Below are 20,689 nucleotides of genomic sequence, written 5' to 3'. Positions count from 1 at the left end.
TATCTGAGGCTTATAAATAGCATTTTATAAGAAATATAAAATCTGACTACTTCCAAATAGCTTATAGTATATCAAAAGCCTGGTTGTATATGCTTAGTGCTATGAATGACAGTATATAGTACCATTATCATAAAGTATAATATGTGCACAGCAGATCATCGAAGGCGGGGCAATGTGACAGAATCACCTCTAGCCCACAAACACACAGATTCCTTCTGTATTGTGAACTGAAAGAAGGAATTCACTGCCAACCATAGCGATGATATTACATTACTTAATGTAGGCCTATTTTAATTCCTAATTCTATTCTGCCAACCTTCGGAGCGCCCTGACAACAAGCCTATTACGTGACATCAAGTGAACCAAGTGATATTCTGACAGCCTACACACCGATTAGTTTAGCAGACCTTGCAGACGGATTTTGCTCGGGACAGTCAGTGCGTTCCCAGAGCGCAGCGCGACATGCCGAGCCGATACACCAACACACCGGGTTGCTGTTGGGTCCGTGTGCCCGGGAGTAAGAGACAGAAAAAAGCAAACGCGTGAGCACGCACAGGCACTGAGACAGCTGCGAACACAATCCAGCCCAGTGACCATAATTCTCCAGCTCTAGGCTACCGTAGCATACTCTTGTGGGTCTCCTTATCGTTTTTTTACGCGCGTCCTGGAGGGGTTGTCGACCGTTGGGTAGATTACGTCCGACATGTCAACGGTTACAGCTTCGGTGGTTGATGTTTCCAGAACTATTTATTCAACCAAAAACGGCAACCGTGGCCGTAATTATACAGGTAAGCGAGCTTCACGATGTATCCAATGTGGTCATAAATGTCATGTCATTAGTACAGTGCCTGCTTTATTGGAGGCATTATGATGTTGTTTAATGGATTTGTGAAATATAGCTGTAAACTCTGTGTGAAATATAGCTGTAAACTCACAGAGTAGGCCTACCAACATGTAGCCTAATTTTGGGGAGAAAATGCATTCCATGACACACAAATAGCACTTCATTTATATGATGTATCTGTACTCAATGAATTACATTGCAGGAAAACAACATTAGGCCTACTTTCTGCAAGCTATGCATAATATGTATGCAAACTATCACATGACAACAAAACATACATGGAATAAAGGTCTTAACGTTTTAAAAGCTATGGTTTTAATGGAATAATAGAGTAGCCAGCCTGTCTATTCTGAGCCTGTATTGTAAATAAGGACAAAATAATGGAAAGGGGGAAGTGAGAGTGTGTTCCTATAGATCACATGGTCCGAGAAGCTGCAGGTGGCTTTCAGAATGCACTGTTTCTTAGTTTCACACCAACTAACACTGCGGTTGTACTGAGCTAGGATGTACAGCAACACTTTTAAACAAACACACACATACACACTCTCTCTCTCTCTCTCTCTCTCTCTCTCTCTCTCTCTCTCTCTCTCTCTCTCCCTCTCTCTCACACACACACACACTCACAAGTTACATAAAATTGTCCTTGTGTACTAAAAAACTGTTGCATAAATATGGTGTTTTCTGTGGATCTGTTCAGGCTGGTGAGGTTTCATCATGGCCTTGAAAGGCCTACTCAGCAATGTAACTCACCCTGCCAGTCCAGCCCAACTGACAGAGAGAACTGATATCTTTGATCAGAAATCTATGAGTCACAGACTGCTGGAGAGCGCTGTCTGCCTGCCCTGCAGAAATGATGGTTTATGAATTAGCCTACCACCCAATAGTCAGTCAGCAACATAACTCTCTTGCTTGCTGACTCTCTCTGTCTCTCTCTCTTTCTCACTCTCACTCTCTCTCTCTCTCTCTCATTCCCTCTCGCTATAATTCAAAGGAATACTCTCATGAGTCTCAGAAGTCTTGGAATTTACTAACACTATTTCAAACCTTATCTGAATTAAAACAACTTGGTTCCTCTTTCAGATATCGTTGAGTTCAAGAAGTCATTTCTTGAACATGTAGGACCTCTTCTGGTGGCAAGAAAACACTGCAACAATTTCTACACATTCGTAATAGGCCTAGGCTACATGATTTCACAGACAATTTCTCTAAAATGTAATTTGAAAATAGTGTTCATAAATTCCAAAACTTGAGACTCGTGAGAGTATTCCTTTGAATTATATCGAGAGAGAATGAGACATTAATTACATTTTAATTTAATTACATTACCGTTATACTCTTGAGGTGATAAGATGTGACGTGTTCCCAGTGAATGTGTTATTTGTTATATTAACCAATTACAGGAGCACAGCCAGTGTAGAAACAATTGACTGAACACACTTCACAGGATGTGACAAAGCTGTTTTGTTTATCCACAAGCTGTGGCTTACTTTGATTCCTTCCGAAATACACTCCTGTATATTTGCATTAGAGCAGTGTCATTCTGTTAAGGGTCATAGTTCAGTATGAAAACCAGAGCTCAGAGTGGGAGTCCATTTTCCTGCAGCACCGTGCTGAGTCTGATAACCAGCTGTTTAACATGGCCACAAATGGGACCTGAGATTCTGCCAAGCTAGCAGTCCTTTTATTTAATGATTTATCATGTTTCCTGCTTTGATACCATCAGCATTAGATGCAGCAAAGCGTAGGGCTGCAGATGTGGTGTGTGTTTTTGTCACGCAATACTGAGCTGCCCCCAACGGGCTTCTATGCAGAGTGTTCTGTAATGTAGTGTTCTGTGCTGAAGGGATGCAGCAGCATTCCATTGTGAGGGTTCCATGTGGTGCTCTCTCCTCTGAAAGTTCTATTGTGGCTGTTCTAGTTATCTGTTCTGCTCACATATGGCTGTATATACCATAGTTACCATCTCCCATCTCCCCCTCCAGGCCAGTGCACGCCCATGCCCCAGCCCGCGCTGGGCACCCAGAAGATCATTCAGGGGAATGGCACCAATGTGGGAACGGTGATCACCCTGCAGTGCCCATCCAGACACCGTCTGGTGGGGGGCAATGAGGTGTCCTGTGTTTGGGGCAGCAACAGCACCCAGTGGTCAGGAGGCTCTCCATGGTGTAAACGTATGTATCTGTGTCGTTCCACGAAAATAGTTCCTTTTGCAACCCTTTGATATTTTATGTAGAAATTGTGGACAAATATAGAATTTTAAAAGCCTGTTATATTAAATTAAGTGTCATTTAATATGAATGAAGGCTTGCTAAAGTGAAGTTCCAAAATTCAGAATTTTGACATGTCCCTCCTTCACACCTGTGTCACTTCTAGAAAGATTTTATCCCGCTTAATCCCCAAATTAATCTAAACAAACAATGAACATCTAATAGTCAAATCATAGAGTAAAAGCAAGTGAGCTGGTTCTACTCTTTTTGGCCTTTTTCTGGTGTTTTGTGGTAGAAAACTGAGTGGGTTGAGCATAACACGTCAACCCCGTTACCCATAGATAGACAGGGTAGGAATATTTTAACAAATGTATTTTTGGTGTGAATCTGGCATTCAATTGCCACTCCCTGTTGCACAGAACAAGCTTTCATTCCTCCTATCACAAGGGGATTAATGGCTGATTTAAGAAGAAATCATCAATCATGTTACAGTCAACTCTTAATATATTTAATAATAATAATAATAATAATAATAATAATAATAATATATTTGGTACTTAATAGGCACTTACTATATTATATATTTTTTATTTTACCTCTTGAGATGGGAAAACCTGTTTTTTATTAAGTTGAACATCTGCGCTTTGAAAAACATTTAAAAGTTACACTTCTCAAAAGGCATCTAAAGCTGAGAGGATACTCACACACTGATGTACCACTGGTCTTTACTTGTAGGTGTGGATGTTCATAGTTACAGTATGTTAGTATATGGCAGAGTTGGTCTGAGGACCCCAGTCTACTCCTTCAGGACATGTTGTCATAGAAAATGACATACCAGCCAGCAATCAAAGCACTCCGCATTAGTACAGTGCCGGTTATGTTTGTTCTTGAAATATTCATAGACGTCCTTGTGAAGACAGCCGTCACTTCAGTCATACATTATGGATGAGTCAGACTCGGGCTTTATTGTGAAAATGAAAGTTGTCCTCTTAGGAAAGTTTACGCGTGTGTGTGTGCGCACATGTGTGTGTGTGTGCGTGCATGCGTGTGTAGGAGTATATTAAAGCTTCAGAATGCATTGAGTGGAAAAAGTGCATGGATTGCAAACTCCCTGCTTGTCAGCCTCTTAATTATTCTGAAAAAGAGGAACATAGAGGAATATATTGGCGATATATTAGTTTTATGTGCTCTCTGACCATGGGCAGTGTTATGTAGATGTCAATGTAACACTTTAGGTACCATGGTACCAAGGTACTTAATGATGTCTATTATAAATGGATGCAATACACTTAAAAAGGCATTCAAATATATTATATTTCCATCACTTTCTGGAGTGATTTGTTTTTATATATCTTGTTTGTTATCTGTAGACAGATCTCATAAATTAATTGATAGATGTTTTATCTTTTCTCCCAGCGGTGTCCCCGTCGGAAGACTTTGGGTTCCGTGTGGCAGTGGTGGCATCCATCATCAGCTGTGCCATCATCCTCCTCATGTCCATTGCCTTCATCACCTGCTGTCTGCTCGACTGTGTCACGGAGGAGGAGAAGAAGAAGGAGGAGAGGTGAGAGGAGAGATGGAGGGAGGAGAGGAGAGGAGCGGAGGTGAGGGGAGAGAGCGAGAGAAGAGCAGAGGAGGAGAGGAAGAAGGGTGAGAGGAGTGATGGAGGGAGAATGGGAGGAGAGGTGAGAGGAGTGATGGAGGAGACAGGAGAGGCCAGAGGGAGAGATCGAAGTAGGATGGAAGGAGAGGTGAGAAGGAAAGATAGACTGGATAGGTGAGAGGAGATAGTAGATGAGGAGAGACGTAGGAGAGGAGGAGCCATGACTAGTGAAAGGGGAGAAGGAGGAGAGGAGACCAAAAGATGAGACAGGACACATGAGAAGGAGAGATGAACGGAAGAAAGGGGGGAGAGAAAGGAAAAGAGAAGACAGGAAGAGGTGAGAAAAAGCAAAAGATGGAGAGTCGTAAATTATACTATGTGGTAAAGGGGATTGATAACAATATTGAGATGTACAGTAGCTATTGAGAGTACAACATTTACATTTTAGCAGATGCTCTTATCCAGAGCAACTTAGTGAGTGCATACATTTTCAGAAATGAGTGCATACATTTTCATACTAGTCCCCCATGGGAATCGAACACACAACCCTAGCGTTGCAAGCTTCATCCTCTACCAAGTAAGCTACATTGGACTATACAGATGTATGATCTTAATTTAAGCCAGTTTGCTATAGCAGGAAAATAATCTTGCAGCAACAGGAAATGTGAATTATGATGTGAATTATCATTAATGAACATTTTTGTAGGGGTTGATACATTTTTCATTAGGGCAAATCAAGTCTGACATTTCAAAGTGGAAATTATAAACTTTAGAAGCCTTTTTAAACCTCAAATACACTACAAGTTTGGATTTCCTGCTGTTCAGGAACATTCTCAGCAACAAAAGAGTGATCAAATTAAGATCCTACATCTGTAAAAACTTTTTTTGGTGTTGCCAGGGAGACGCGTCTGTGGCACCAGCTGGAGCAAGTAGAACTGGAAGAGAACAGGGCCTCTCGCTACGGCCACAATGGCAGGAACAACAATAACAACACCCAGGAGAAGGCACTTCCACCATGGGTCAACCATGACCCTTCAATGTGTGACAATAAGAGACCCAGCTGGTGAGGAGTGTGAGTGTGTGTGTGTGTGTGTGTGTGTGTGTGTGTGTGTGCCTGCATGCGTGAGTGCATGCCTGTTCATGCGTGTCTGCCTTGCAAAGCTCAATGTCTCTGTGTCTGTCCTCTCTACAGGTATCATAAGTACCCCTATGCTCTGACTGGTCCAGTCCAGGCCTCCACCACTGGCCCAGCCCTCAACTCAGCTCCTCTTCCCTGCAGAGGCTACAACCATCCCATCCTCCCACACAACTCAGGCCTTTACCACAACCCAGGTCTGCCACACAATCCAGGCCTACTTCAAAACCCTATCTTAACCCAGTATCCAGGTCCACCTCGGACAACGGGCCTGGTTCAGACCCAAGTGGTACCCCCAGGCTCAGGCCTGGTCAGGCAGTATGGAGGACAGGAGGGCAGTGTATCTCCACTTCTGGAGAAGCCCTACAGGATGTGTCGACACCCCCTCTATGTCAAGGAGCGCCCCGTACGGGTCATATCCGTGTGAGGTCACAACCAGGAAGTGACTGAACATAGACCACAGGGTCATGGATAAACTGAACATTACATTTACATTTAAGTCATTTAGCAGACGCTCTTATCCAGAGCGACTTACAAATCAACCAGCTGGAAACTATATCCAAAAGGAAAGAGGACCACCTGAATTGTTACCAAGCCTATGCCATTATTAACCAGGCACCAATGAATATCGCCAGACTAAATGACCACATGACCATTGATTAGTCATTTGACATTGACCTGCAGTAGACCATTCAGTGACAAGGCAGCATTTCTAGGGTGCATCAGACATGTGCCTTAAACGCAGACCCTATCCCTCTGGACACTGCCCGAAGCTGAAAGTTGCGCTTACAGGGGGAGGACAGTCTTTATTCCATAGCAATCACTTATTATGTTGCTGCCTGATTTCACAGTGTTCCTCCTGGAAATGTACAATAGTAATAAACATGTGCACAGTAAATATTTCAGTTCTGAAATGGAATGTCCTGTATCTCTGAGCCATGAACTCTAGTAATTATGATTCTGGAAAGAATCATGTTGTACAGTATTCAGCATTTTTAAGTTTGATGCTTCTGCTTTGGTGGATCAAGGGATAGCATGTGTAGGCCTACATTTCCCAATCCTGTTGTGTACAATATGGGATGGTACTTCATGGTATAAATAACTCTTACATGTTATTCTGTACTATTGGAATGTAAAGGGAATTTTATGATAATTTTTTATTTTCCTATAGCCTACTGACAATGATGGTACGTAGTGCAAGTTGATTAGTCCCACTGCAGATGGATTGACGATTAATCATGTAATAAATTCTATGTTCTTAAACTTTTCCAATCAATGAACAAAGATGTGGCAGAACCTTGCATTATCATCAGTTAGGAATACGATTGTGAGGGAGTTTTACCAAAATAATAGAATCTAACCAAAATAGTCAGTCACCAAGTTAGGATGAGAGGTTTGCCATCAATAAAACAACCAATCAATGAACAGACTATTTTTGAGTGATCCAAGAGACTCAATATTATACTTATGTGGGTGACATATAAAACATATGTAAGTTACATAGGTAGGTAGGCTACAGAGTAATTACAGTGTAGGAGCACATTCTTGCATAGTTTAGACCTCAGTCAGTGACGTGACTTATTAATAGTCATTAGTGCACCACTACAGTGGGGCAGGGGTGTTCGGCCGGGTGTGCTGTCATCATGGGAAGAGCGTCAAATTAGGGAGAGCAGGAAGTTAGTGAAGAGGCAGTCATTGGCGGCGAAGAGGCATTTGTTTTCTTCCATGGCAGGTTATTGAATTTGAATATAGCTTTTGGAGCTTTTGATTTATGGGTGAATCATGCGCTGCTGAGTACAATCTGTCACAACTATCCACAATGTCTTCTCGCTACCCGGAACCTGTTGCATTCTGACCTTCTCAATCTACAACAACTCAAACTAAAGTATTGGTTGTATTTAACTTCATTATTTTACCAACATTAAAGTAGACCCACAATAATCGCAAGTACTGTAAATGAGATTTACATTTTATTAGGCCTATATAGGATAGGAAACTCTGTCACCACCGATAAATCCATTATAATTGAGAATTTCAATAAGCATTTTTCTACGGCTGGCCATTTTCCAGCACTGCACCCCCCACAGCTACTTGCCCAAGCCTTCCCCATTTCTCCTTCTCCCAAATCCAGTCAGCTGATGTTCTAAAAGAGCTGCAAAATCTGGACCCCTACAATTCAGCCAGGCTAGACAATCTGGACCCTTTCTTTCTAAAATTATCTGCCGAAATTGTTGCAAGCCCTATTAATAGCCTGTTCAACCTCTCTTTCGTGTCGTCTGAGATTCCCAAAGATTGGAAAGCAGCTGCTGTCATCCCCCTCTTCAAAGGAGGGGACACTCTTGACCCAAACTGCTACAGACCTATATCTATCCTACTCTGCCTTTCTAAGGTCTTCGAAAGCCAAGTCAACAAACAGATTACCAACCATTTCGAATCCCACCACATCTTCTCCGCTATGCAATCTGGTTTCAGAGCTGGTCATGGGTGCACCTCAGCCACGCTCAAGGTCCTAAACGATATCGTAACCGGCATCGATAAGAAACAATACTGCGCTGCCGTATTCATTGACCTGGCCAAGGCTTTCGACTCTGTCAATCACCACATCCTCATCGGCAGACTCAATAGCCTTGGTTTCTCAAATGATTGCCTCGCCTGGTTCACCAACTACTTCTCTGATAGAGTTCAATGTGTCAAATCGGATGGCCTGTTGTCCGGGCCTCTGGTAGTCTCTATGGGGGTGCCACAGGGTTCAATTCTTGGGCCAACTCTTTTCACTGTATACATGAATGATGACGCTCTTGCTGCTGGGGAGTGTCTGATCCACCTCTATGCAGACGACACCATTCTGTATACTTCTGGCCCTTCTTTGGACACTGTGTTAACCTCTTACATCTAGACGTTCCGCTAGCGGAACACCTGCTCCAATATCCAATGATGGGCGTGGCGCGAAATACAAACTCCTCTAAAATACAAAAACTTCAATTTTTCAAACATATGACTATTACACAGCATTTTAAAGATAAGACTCTCCTTTATCTAACCACACTGTCCGATTTCAAAAAGGCTTTACAACGAAAGCAAAACATTAGATTATGTCAGCAGAGTACCAAGCCAGAAATAATCAGACACCCATTTTTCAAGCTAGCATATAATGTCACAAAAACCCAGAAGACAGCTAAATGCAGCACTAACCTTTTATGATCTTCATCAGATGACAACCCTAGGACATTATGTTATACAATACATGCATGTTTTGTTCAATCAAGTTCATATTTATATCAAAAAACAGCTTTTACATTAGCATGTGACGTTCAGAACTAGCATACCCCCGCAAACTTCCGGGGAATTCGCTAACATTTTACTAAATTACTCACGATAAACGTTCACAAAAAGCATAACAATTATTTTAAGAATTATAGATACAGACCTCCTCTATGCACTCGATATGTCCGATTTTAAAATAGCTTTTTGGTGAAAGCATATTTTGCAATATTCTAAGTACATAGCCCAGGCATCACGAGCCAGCTATTTAGACACCCGGCAAGTTTAGCACTCACCAATATCAGCTTTACTATTGTAAAAGTTTCATTACCTTTTGTTGTCTTCGTCAGAATGCACTCCCAGGACTGCTACTTCAATAACAAATGTTGGTTTGGTCCAAAATAATCCATCGTTATATCCGAATAGCGGCGTTTTGTTTGTGCGTTCCAGACACTATCCGAAATGGTAAAGAAGGGTCGTGCGCATGGCGCAATTCGTGACAAAAAAATTCTAAATATTCCATTACCGTACTTCGAAGCATGTCAACCGCTGTTTAAAATCAATTTTTACGCCATTTTTCTCGTAGAAAAGCGATAATATTCCGACAGGGAATCTCCTTTTCGGCAAACAGAGGAAAAAAATCACAAAGGCGGGGGCGGTCGGGTCACGCGCCTAAGCCCAGAGTCCCTTGATCGGCCACTTGAGAAAGGCGATAATGTGTTTCAGCCTGGGGCTGGGATGACGACATTCTGTTTTTTCCCGGGCTCTGAGCGCCTATGGACGACGTAGGAAGTGTCACGTTAGAGCAGAGATCCTTAGTAAAAGATAGAGATGGAAAAGAAGTTCAAGAAATGGTCAGACAGGCCACTTCCTGTAAAGGAATCTCTCAGGTTTTGACCTGCCATTTGAGTTCTGTTATACTCACAGACACCATTCAAACAGTTTTAGAAACTAGGGTGTTTTCTATCCATATGTAATAAGTATATGCATATTCTAGTTACTGGGTAGGAGTGGTAACCAGATTAAATCGGGTATGTTTTTTATCCAGCCGTGAAAATACTGCCCCCTAGCCATAACAGGTTAACAACCCTCCAGACGAGCTTCAATGCCATACAACTCTCCTTCCGTGGCCTCCAACTGCTCTTAAATACAAGTAAAACTAAATGCATGCTCTTCAACCTATCGCTGCCTGCACCTGCCCGCCCATCCAGCATCACTACTCTGGACGGTTCTGACTGAGAATATGTGGACAACTACAAATACCTAGGTGTCTGGTTAGACTGTAAACTCTCCTTCCAGACTCACATCAAACATCTCCAATCCAAAGTTAAATCTAGAATTGGCTTCCTATTTCGCAACAAAGCATCTTTCACTCATGCTGCCAAACATACCCTCGTAAAACTGACCATCCTACCGATCCTTGACTTCGGCGACGTCATTTACAAAATAGCCTCCAATACCCTACTCAATAAACTGGATGCAGTCTATCACAGTGCCATCCGTTTTGTCACCAAAGCCCCATATACTACCCACCACTGCGACCTGTATGCTCTCGTTGGCTGGCTCTCGCTTCATACTCGTCGCCAAACCCACTGGCTCCAGGTCATCTACAAGACCCTGCTAGGTAAAGTCCCCCCTTATCTCCGCTCACTGGTCACCATGGCAGCACCCACCTGTAGCACGCGCTCCAGCAGGTATATCTCTCTGGTCACCCCCAAAGCCAATTCCTCCTTTGGCTGTCTCTTCTTCCAGTTCTCTGCTGCCAATGACTGGAATGAACTACAAAAATCTCTGAAACTGGAAACACTTATCTCCCTCACTAGCTTTAAGCACCAGCTGTCAGAGCAGCTCACAGATCACTGTACCTGTACATAGCTCATCTATAATTTAGCCCAAACAACTACCTCTTCCCCTACTGTATTTATTTATTTATTTATTTATTTTGCTCCTTTGCACCCCATTATTTCTATTTTTACTTTGCACTTTCTTCCACTACAAATCTACCATTCCAGTGTTTTACTTGCTATATTGTATTTACTTTGCCACCATGGTCTTTTTTGCCTTTACCTACCTTATCTCACCTCATTTGCTCACATTGTATATAGACTTATTTTTCTACTGTATGTTTGTTTTACTCCATGTGTAACTCTGTGTTGTTGTATGTGTCGAACTGCTTTGCTTTATCTTGGCCAGGTCGCAATTGTAAATGAGAACTTGCTCTCAACTTGCCTACCTGGTTAAATAAAGGTGAAATAAAAATAAATAAATAAAATAAATAAATATAGGCTAAACATTAATAAAATCAGGACCCTGTCTTTCAAAGATAATTTGTAAAAATCCAAATAACTTCACAGATCTTCATTGTAAAAGGTTTAAACACTGTTTCCCATACTTGTTCAATGAACCATACACAATCAATGAACATGCACCTGTGGAACGGTCATTAAGACACTAACAGCTTACAGACGGTAGGCAATTAAGGTCACAGTTTTGAAAACTTAGGACACTAAAGAGGCCTTTCTATTGACTCTGAAAAACACCAAAAGAAAGATGCCCAGGGTCCCTGCTCATCTGTGTGAACGTGCCTTAGGCATGCTGCAAGGAGGCATGAGGACTGCAGATGTGGCCAGGGCAATAAATTGCAATGTCCGTACTGTGAGACGCCTAAGACAGCGCTACAGGGAGACAGGACGGACAGCTGATCGTCCTCGCAGTGGCAGACCACGTGTAACAACACCTGCACAGGATCGGTACATCCGAACATCACACCTGCGGGACAGGTACAGGATGGCAACATCAACTGCTCGAGTTACACCAGGAACGCACAATTCCTCCATCAGTGCTCAGACTGTCTGCAATAGGCTGAGAGAGGCTGGACTGGGGACTTCACCAGACATCACCGGAAACAATGTCGCCTATGGGCACAAACCCACCATCGCTGGACTGGCAAAAAGTGCTCTTCACTCAATCCCATTGAGCACATCTGGGACCTGTTGGATCAGAGGGTGAGAGCTAGGGCCATTCCCCCCAGAAATGTCCGGGAACTTGCAGGTGCCTTGGTGGAAGAGTGGGCTAACATCTCACAGCAAGAACCGGCAAATCTGGTGCAGTCCATGAGGAGGAGATGCACTGCAGTACTTAATGCAGCTAGTGAGTATGATGGTCAGATTTGCGTTTATCATCAAAGGAATGAGCGTTACACTGAGGCCTGTTCTCTGGAGCGGGATCGATTTGGAGGTGGAGTGTCCGTTATGGTCTGAGGTGGCGTGTCACAGCATCATCGGACTGAGCTTGTTGTCATTGCAGGCAATCTCAACGCTGTGCGTTACAGGGAAGGCATCCTCCTCCCTCATGTGGTACCCTTCCTGCACGCTCATCCTGACATGACCCTCCAGCGTGACAATGCCACCAGCCATACTGCTCGTTCTGTGCGTGATTTCCTGCAAGACAGAAATGTCAGTGTTCTGCCATGGCCAGCAAAGAGCACAGATCTCAATCCCATTGAGCACGTCTGGGACCTGTTGGATTGGAGGGTGAGGGCTAGGGCCATTCCACCCAGAAATGTCCGGGAACTTGCAGGTGCCTTGGTGGAAGAGTGGGGTAACATCTCACAGAAAGAACTGGCAAATCTGGTGCAGTCCATGAGGAGGAGATGCACTGCAGTACTTAATGCAGCTGATGGCCACACCAGATACTGACTGTTACTTTTGTGTCCCTTTGTTCAGGGCCACGTTATTCCATTTCTGTTAGTCACATGTCTGTGGAACTTGTTCAGTTTATGTCTCAGTTGTTGAATCTTGTTATGTTCTTACAAATATTTACACGTTAAGTTTGCTCAAAATAAACGCAGTTGGAAGTAAGAGGACATTTCGTTTTTTGCAGAGTTTATATATCTTCTAATTAAGGTGCTGCCCAAATGTGTGTTCTTTGTGCCTTATTTCCTGTATTCCCTAGCTCCCTGGTCAGGCTCAGACTGCTATCATGAGCAGCTAAAAAGGAACTCCAAGTTCCTGTGTTTAGACCAGAGGATGCACACTGAGCTGGTGGGCAGGATAGTGCTGCAGCTCAACAGGACCTACCCTCAAATACTTACTGACAAGGAGGCCCTGAGGGTAAGTAGCCTTGTGAGTATGCTAACTCTCTGAAGGGATTTAGGTTCACTACAGGGTGCACACAGCTTTACACCCCTTTCGCCTGACCACCCTTAGCCTCTATGCCTTTACATATCTAGCTCTACATGGTCATGCAATTTACAATATTTCAGTCTTTGCAATTTGTTGTGTTGTATTTTGTGATTCTAGGGAATACTGGACAATAATAAGTCAGGATGAAGGCCTTATTACAGATCCATAAATGCATTATGGATAATTGGACAGTTGACTGGACTCTTGTGATTGGATGCTTGTGTAATTCTACAGTTCAGGAACCTGAGCGCGCCTACTGCGGTGCGATTGGCTGAGCTGCTGGTGTACTTACAGGGGAAGGGCGAGGAGGAGTTTCATGAGTTCTACAGGGGGCTTCAGATCCACGCTGACAAGGTCTACTTTAATCTGCTTACCAGAGTCAGCCGAAGAAGAGGTACCGCAAGGAGAGGCAATTCTCTCTCTCTCTCTCTCTCTCTCTCTCTCTCTCTCTCTCTGAGTGTGTTTCTATGTCTGTCTGTTTCTCTCTTAGTCTGTCTTCCTCAGTCTGTCTGTTTCCTGCAGATGTATGCCTACTGTTTCTTTGTGATGCTGTGGAGAATGACTAACAGTGTTCCGTGTGTTTCTGTTCTAGAGCCTGCAGACCCAAAAGAGACTAACACTGTGGGCCGCCGCATGGAGAGATATGTACTTAATGACAGGGGTAAATATAATACCACATTACAGGGCTAATGATAACTAACAACTTCAGATTAAGCCAAAGAAAACGTTGTGATCCATTTAATAAACACAGAATACCAGCAAAATAGATAAAACGGTGTAGCAGTAGCAGGAACAATGGCATCTAATTGGTAAAACCTGGTACTTTCTCACTCATTTCTGTGGAGAAATGGCTAATTTCTCTGAAATTAAATGGAATGACTCTTATGTGTTGGAGCATCTGGTCCCTACTTGACTGAACTACTCAACCCCTTCAGTGTTCCTATATGCAGGATAGTCCTGCTCCACTCTGCTCTGATTATGTAGTCCGATGCTTTATTAAAGACCAACACACATGTAAATAACCTGTGAGCTTGTAAATATCCAGTGTTCGTGTAGATATACACTATATAAACAAAAGTATGTGGTATCCCCTTCAAATTAGTGGATTTGGTGATTTCAGCCACACCCGTTGCTGACAGGTATATAAAATCGAGTACACAGCCATGCAATCTCCATAGACAAACATTGGCAGTAGAATGACCTTATTGAAGAGCTCAGTGACTTTCAACGTGGCACTGTCATAGAATACCACCTTTCCAACAAGTCAGTTTGTCAAATTTCTGCCCTGCTACAGCTGCCTAAAATCACCATGCGCAATGCCAAGAGTCGGCTGGAGTGGTGTAAAGCTTGCTGCCATTGGACTTTGGAGCAGTGGAAATGCATTCTCTGGAGTAATGAAACACGCTTCACCATCTGGCAGTCTGACGGACGAATCTGGGTTTGGCGGATGCCAGAAGTACACTACCTGCCCGAGTGCGTAGTGCCAACTGTAAAATTTGGTGGAGGAGGAATAATGGTCTAGGGCTGTTTTTCATGATTTGGGCTAGGCCCTATAGTTCCAGTGAAGGAAAATCTTAACACTATAGCATACAATGACATTCTACACGATTCTGTGCTTCCAACTTTGTGGCAATGCCCTGTGCATAAAGCAAGGTCCATACAGAAATGGTTTGTCAAGATCGGTGTGGAAGAACTTGACTGACCTGCACAGAGCCCTGACCTCAACCCTATTGAACACCTTTGGGATGAATTGGAACTCCGACTGCAAGCCAGGCCTAATCGCCCAACATTAGTGCCCGACTTCACTAATGCTCTTGTAGTTGAATGGAAGCAAGTCCCCGCAGCAATGTCCAACATCTAGTGGAAAGCCTTCCCAGAAGAGTGGAGGCTGTTATAGGAGCGAAGGGGGGACCAACTCCATAATAATGCCCATGATTTGACGAGCATGTATCTACGTACTTTTGGTCATTTTCAGTGCATTCGGAAAGTATTCAGACCCCGTGACTTTTTCCACGTTACTTTACAGCCTTAATATAAAATGGATTAAATTCTTTTTTCCCCTCATCAATCTACACACAATACCCCATAATCACAAAGTAAAAACAGGTTTTTAGAAATGTTGGCTAATTTATAAAAACATGTAAATATCACCTTTACTTAAGCATTCAGGCCCTTTACTCAGTACTTTGTTGAAGCACCTTTGGCAGCGATTACAGCCTTGAGTCTTGTTGGGTATGATGCTACAAGCTTGGCACATCTGTATTTGGGGAGTTTCTCCCATTCTTCTTTGCAGCTGCCCAGCTATTTTCAGGTCTTTCCAGAGATGCTAGATAGGGTTCAAGTCCAGGTTCTGGCTGGGCCACTCAAGGACATTCAGAGACTTGTCCCGAAGCCACTCCTGCATTGTCTTGGCTGTGTGCTTAGGGTCGTTGTCCTGTTGGAAGGTGAACTTTCACCTCAGAGTCCTCAGAGTCCTCTGGAGCAGGTTTTCATCAAGGATCTCTCTGTACTTTGCTTTCCCTCGATCCTGACTAGTCACCCCTGCCGCTAAATAACATCCCCACAGCATGATGCTGCCACCACTAGGCTTCACCGTAGGGATGGTGCCAGGTTTCCTCCAGACGTGACCCTTGGCATTCAGGCCAAAGGGTTCAATCTCGGTTTCATCAGAACAGAGAATCTTGTTTCTCATGGTCTGAGAGTCTTTAGGTGCCTTTTGGCAAACTCCAAGCGTGCTGACATGTGCCTTTTACTGAGGAGTGGCTTCCGTCTGGCCACTCTACCATAAAGGCCTGATTGGTGGAGTGCTGCAGAAAAGGTTGTCCTTCTTGAATTTTATCCCATCTCCACAGAGGAACTCTGGAGCTCTGTCAGAGTGACAAAGTATTGGTGGTTTCAAATTTCTTCCATTTAAGAATGATGGAGGCCGCTGTGTTCTTAGGGAACTTCAATGCTGCAGCATTTTTTGGTGATCCTTCCCCAGACCTGTGCCTCAATACAATTCCTTTGACCGCATGGCTTGGTTTTTGATCTGACATGCACTGTCAATTTGGGGACCTTACATAGACAGGTGTGTGCCTTTCCAAATCATGTCCAATCTATTGAATTTACAACAGGTGGACTCCAATCAAGTTGTAGAAACATCTCAATGATGATCAATGGAAACAGGATGCACCTGAGGTCAATTTTGAGTCTCATAGTAAAGTGTCTGAATACTTATGTAAATAAGGTATTTCTGTTTTTTTATTAAATTTTTTGCAAACATTTCCAAAAACCTGTTTTCGCTTTGTCGTTATGGGGTATAGTGTGTAGATTGTTGAGAAAAATAAATAAATGTAATCCATTTTAGAATAAGTCTGTAATGTAACAAAATGTGGAAAAAGTCAAGGGGTCTGAATACTTTCCAAATGCAGTGTAGTGTACTTTATACAGCACCTGTAGTTTTCTTTTAGAATACACATTTTATGGAGGCCTAACAACTGTATAGTATGGCTTTGTTTCTGATTTTAATGCACTTGACCATTTTGGAAAAGAGTTTTGTCGAACTGCTGCTTCTTATCGAAGCATCCACCCCGTAAATTTAATCAAGATTTGTTTTGCATCCAGCCTTGTCACCTCCATAACCTCAGCTAAGCATGTGGTTAATTAATATTTTAGTATTCCTCCATTCAGAGTCCAATCAGTCCCTTCGCTCTGCTTTTACCCCCACACACACACAAACCAACCTCCTCATTCCTTTGAAGATGTTGTTATGCTTACAGTAGGTCAAAGGTAACATCAGTCAGAAAAGTTCGTCATCTCTGATATACATCTGTAATGAACCGGTAACTGCCAATCACGTGGCAAAGAAAGAGATGTTTTCTTTAGAGGAAGCCATGTGCATAACGTCACTCATGAGTCTGTCTGTCTGTCTGTCTGTCTACCTCTCTCTGCAGGACCTCTGTTCTTTCTGAGTTGTTTTAGTCTTGCAGTGGGCTTAGCCTTGCTCTATTGCTATGGAGGTAAGTCCTTCAGTCAGGGAGAAAAGGTTTGCCATTAAATAATTGAAAATAACTTAGTAACGGATGTTCAGTGTGCAGTTACGTGCACAATGACGTGCACAGAGCATGTTTTAATGTTTCATGCTTTTGTGTCATCAATGGCACAAGGGCACCTATCTTGCTCTCAGTCACATCTCTCTGTTTCTCTCTCCCTGTCTCTCCATTCCTCCTGTACTCTATTTCTCCCTTCCTTCCCCTTATGTCTCACTCCAACAGAGTGTAATTTGAGTGGTACTGGTCCATTTCTGAGCTTCTCAGTGCTGGGACTGGGCAGTGGGGCCAGTGAGGTTCTCTTAGCCAACGCCAAGGTGTCACGTCCTGGCCAGTATAAGGGTTAATTGTCATTGTAGTTTGGTCAGGACGTGGCAGAGGGTATTCGTTTTATGTGGTTCGGGGTGGTGTGTTTGTTGAAGGGGCATTTGATTTAAGTATTCCGGGGTTTTTGGGCACTGTTTGATTTTCATGTATTCTATGTTTAGTCTAGTGTGTCTGTTTCTATGTTTGGTTAATTGGGGTTGGGACTCTCAGTTGAAGGCAGGTGTTGTCTATTTGCCTTTGATTGAGAGACCCATATATTAGGGTGTGTTTGTCATTTGTGGGAGATTGTTCTGTGTTTAGACTTGTCAGACTGTTTTGTTGATCGTTCGTGCTTTTGTTATTTTGGTGTTCATTTTGAATTTATTAAAACGTCAAGATGATCATACACATACCTGCTGCGTTTTGGTCTCATCACTACGACAACTGTGACACAAGGACTGATCCACAATACAATAAGGTCATATTTGGGGAGTAGAATTGTAGAATTGTAATTTAACAGTACCCCTGAATTTTTAAATGGACATTTGACCTATTCATTTTATATGCGTTTGTATAATTAGAGTTAGTGCCTCTATGCTCTGTGTCATCTAGGCCTACTGGATTTAAAACCCATCTTAAACACCACAGGAAAACAAAATGCCCTGGTTAACTTAACCTGAACCTTTAAATCTAGACTAATTTGAAAGTGAAATTCCTAAACATTTAGTTTGAAGGTCTCCAGCTCAGAGCAAATGTATGGCCTTTTTCACAGGGAATGGATGACTTCTCCACATATCAGGATTATAAGTGTACAGACTGAACACCTAACTCGTCTGTTGTTTGAATGTTGTCACTGTTTTGTGTGACACTGAGTGTTTGGACAAATCTCAAATGACACCCTATTCCATTTAAAGTGCACTGTGTTGGTTTGACCAAGTTGAGACTAAGGCTTGGTCTCATGTAGTCCCACATGGACACACAGGGACTGTCCTCACCAACACCTTCACTGTCACCGCTCAGTGCCTTCTAAAACTGTGTGCAATCAACAGCTTATTGACAGTCTCCGAGACAACCTTATGCTTACTACTGGCATGTCTTCACATGTAGTTGCACTGAGAGTCTTGTTAAATAATGAAAGCACTTATGTCTTACCCCTTGTTACCATAGAACTGAGGAATATCACCATAATAAACTGAAAACTTTGTTCAAATCTAATCTTGAGTTTTCTTTTGATTGGCAGGGGTTTAAAACCGATTATTGGTATGTCTCATGGTTTGACAAACACCGCTCTAGCTCCACCACTATTTATTGCAGATGTGGAGGTGTAACATAAACAGTTATGGAGGCTTGAGACAGATACGACGCATCTCTATCTCTCTAGTTGAAAACTGAACTGATCGATTTGAATGGATATTTTTTACGTTCGTTTACTTTGATTCACGTACTGATGCATCAATCAACTCAAAATAAATGAGCTCCATTCTTTTTGAAGTTTTATTTTTTCATTTTCTCTTTTAAAATATTAATTGACCTCATATTGCTCAATATTCGTTTGTCAACACTCATCATCAGTTTGCTGTCGCGGCTTAAGAAGACAGAATGTGAAAGACACAGCAGATGAAATACAAAAGATTTGAACTGAAGCCTGGTCAACAGTTTGGAAGACTGCTATGCTCACAAGTATAGCACAAACACTCACATGAGGTTCAATCTTTCCAAGCACAATGGACAACTACAATGGATATCCTCATTGTCATTGCCGCAGAAAGCAAAACAATTTTGTGCTTGTGTAAGGCTCGTTGGTCTAGGGGTATGATTCTTGCTTCGGTGTGAGAGGTCCTGGGTTCAAATCCCGGATGAGCCCTTTCGCAGATCTTTTAACAAGCTCAGACAGGCAGATCTCGGGCCACCGGTCGCAAACAGCCACCTCTTGGGCGCAGGACGAGGTGGCTGAATGGTTTAGGCGATGGACTGCTAATCTATTGTGATATTCACTAGTTGGCTCAATATCACACTTCATTTAGAAAACCTGCAAAAAGTAAGAGCAAATCTGACTTCCACAAACAAGGACATTTATTCCAATGTAATACACTTGAAATGACACCCAGCCCGTAAAACTAGTGAATATCTCATGCTCTGCATTGGCCGGGAATCAAACCCGGGTGAACTGGATTACCTTTGCTGTTCTTCATCAGAATGCACTCCCAGGACTTCTACTTCAACCACAAATGTTGTTTTGGTTCAAAATAATCCATAGTTATGTTCAAATATCCTCTGTTTTGTCCGTAGGTTCAGGTCCCTATCCGAACGGTGACGCTCGGACGCATGTCGTGACAAAAAATTTGAAAATATTCCATTACCGTACTTCAAAGCATGTCAAACGCTGTTTAACCTGTTGGGGATAGGGGGCAGTATTTGCACGGCCGGATAAAAAACGTACCCGATTTAATCTGGTTACTACTCCTGCCCAGTAACTAGAATATGCATATAATTGTTTGATTTGGATAGAAAACATTCTAAAGTTTCTAAAACTGTTTGAATGGTGTCTGTGAGTATAACAGAACTCATTTGGCAGGCCAAAACCTGAGAAGATTCTATACAGGAAGTGCCCTCTCTAACCATTTCTTGGCCTTCTATAGCCTCTTATCAAAAACAGAGGATCTTTTTAATCATTATTTGGAAAATTCAGAAATTGGTCGAAAAAGTTACAAAGTGCCCACTTTTCATTTCGCTCCAGAGACTATGTCCAACTGTGGGCCTGGTATTATTTTGGGTTACCAGTACCGACATTTTTAAACGGTTTTAAATACTTTTAAAGGCCATCACGACCCCCATGCCCACCGTGGGAGCACCCTACTGCGGGCCCAAGTCAGTGGGATAAAGTATGAGTGTTTTATGGCAGTTTTAAAATTTGGTGGGGCTGTGTCCGTCACATATGGGCCTGATTTTATTTTGAGTTACCAGTACCGAAATTTGATAAACGGTTTTAAATACTCATAAAGGGTATACAGAACTATATGCCCACCCTGAGAGCACCATCCTGTGGGCCCAAGTCAATGGGTTACAGCAAGAGGGAATTATAGAGCTTTTCAAAAAAGTGTCAGAAAACGACTATGTT

General features: G+C 42.7%; 2 protein-coding genes across 2 annotated transcripts; both read left to right on the top strand.

Annotated features, from left to right (window-relative positions):
- The first annotated feature begins 203 nt into the window (after positions 1 to 203).
- LOC106571891 (uncharacterized) lies at positions 204 to 7,052 on the top strand. The gene is made up of 5 exons (XM_014145421.2): positions 204 to 788; positions 2,827 to 3,015; positions 4,468 to 4,615; positions 5,553 to 5,717; positions 5,847 to 7,052. Exons 1-5 carry the CDS (start codon positions 704 to 706, stop codon positions 6,214 to 6,216), a joined length of 957 nt encoding a protein of 318 aa, XP_014000896.2. The 5' UTR covers positions 204 to 703; the 3' UTR covers positions 6,217 to 7,052.
- Positions 7,053 to 7,175: 123 nt separating this feature from the next.
- On the top strand, positions 7,176 to 18,198 carry LOC106571926 (caspase recruitment domain-containing protein 19-like). The gene is made up of 6 exons (XM_045696081.1): positions 7,176 to 7,182; positions 13,005 to 13,162; positions 13,469 to 13,628; positions 17,170 to 17,235; positions 17,491 to 17,582; positions 18,184 to 18,198. The coding sequence occupies exons 1-6, from the start codon at positions 7,176 to 7,178 to the stop codon at positions 18,196 to 18,198; spliced, it is 498 nt and encodes a 165-aa protein (XP_045552037.1).
- The last annotated feature ends 2,491 nt before the right edge of the window (positions 18,199 to 20,689 follow it).

This window comes from Salmo salar, chromosome ssa15 (assembly GCF_905237065.1).
Source record: "Salmo salar chromosome ssa15, Ssal_v3.1, whole genome shotgun sequence".
NCBI classification, from domain to species: Eukaryota; Metazoa; Chordata; class Actinopteri; order Salmoniformes; family Salmonidae; genus Salmo; species Salmo salar.
This window is presented reverse-complemented; position numbering and strand designations above follow the sequence as displayed.

Excerpts from the sequence above, each read along its gene's own strand:
- LOC106571891 (XM_014145421.2), top strand. The coding sequence starts at position 704 with ATGTCAACGGTTACAGCTTCGGTGGTTGATGTTTCCAGAACTATTTAT. Across the intron at positions 789-2,826 it reads CCGTGGCCGTAATTATACAG|GCCAGTGCACGCCCATGCCC; the intron begins GTAAGCGAGCTT and ends CTCCCCCTCCAG. Across the intron at positions 5,718-5,846 it reads GACAATAAGAGACCCAGCTG|GTATCATAAGTACCCCTATG; the intron begins GTGAGGAGTGTG and ends TCCTCTCTACAG.
- LOC106571926 (XM_045696081.1), top strand. Across the intron at positions 13,163-13,468 it reads CTGACAAGGAGGCCCTGAGG|TTCAGGAACCTGAGCGCGCC; the intron begins GTAAGTAGCCTT and ends GTAATTCTACAG. Across the intron at positions 17,236-17,490 it reads CTTGCTCTATTGCTATGGAG|AGTGTAATTTGAGTGGTACT; the intron begins GTAAGTCCTTCA and ends TCACTCCAACAG.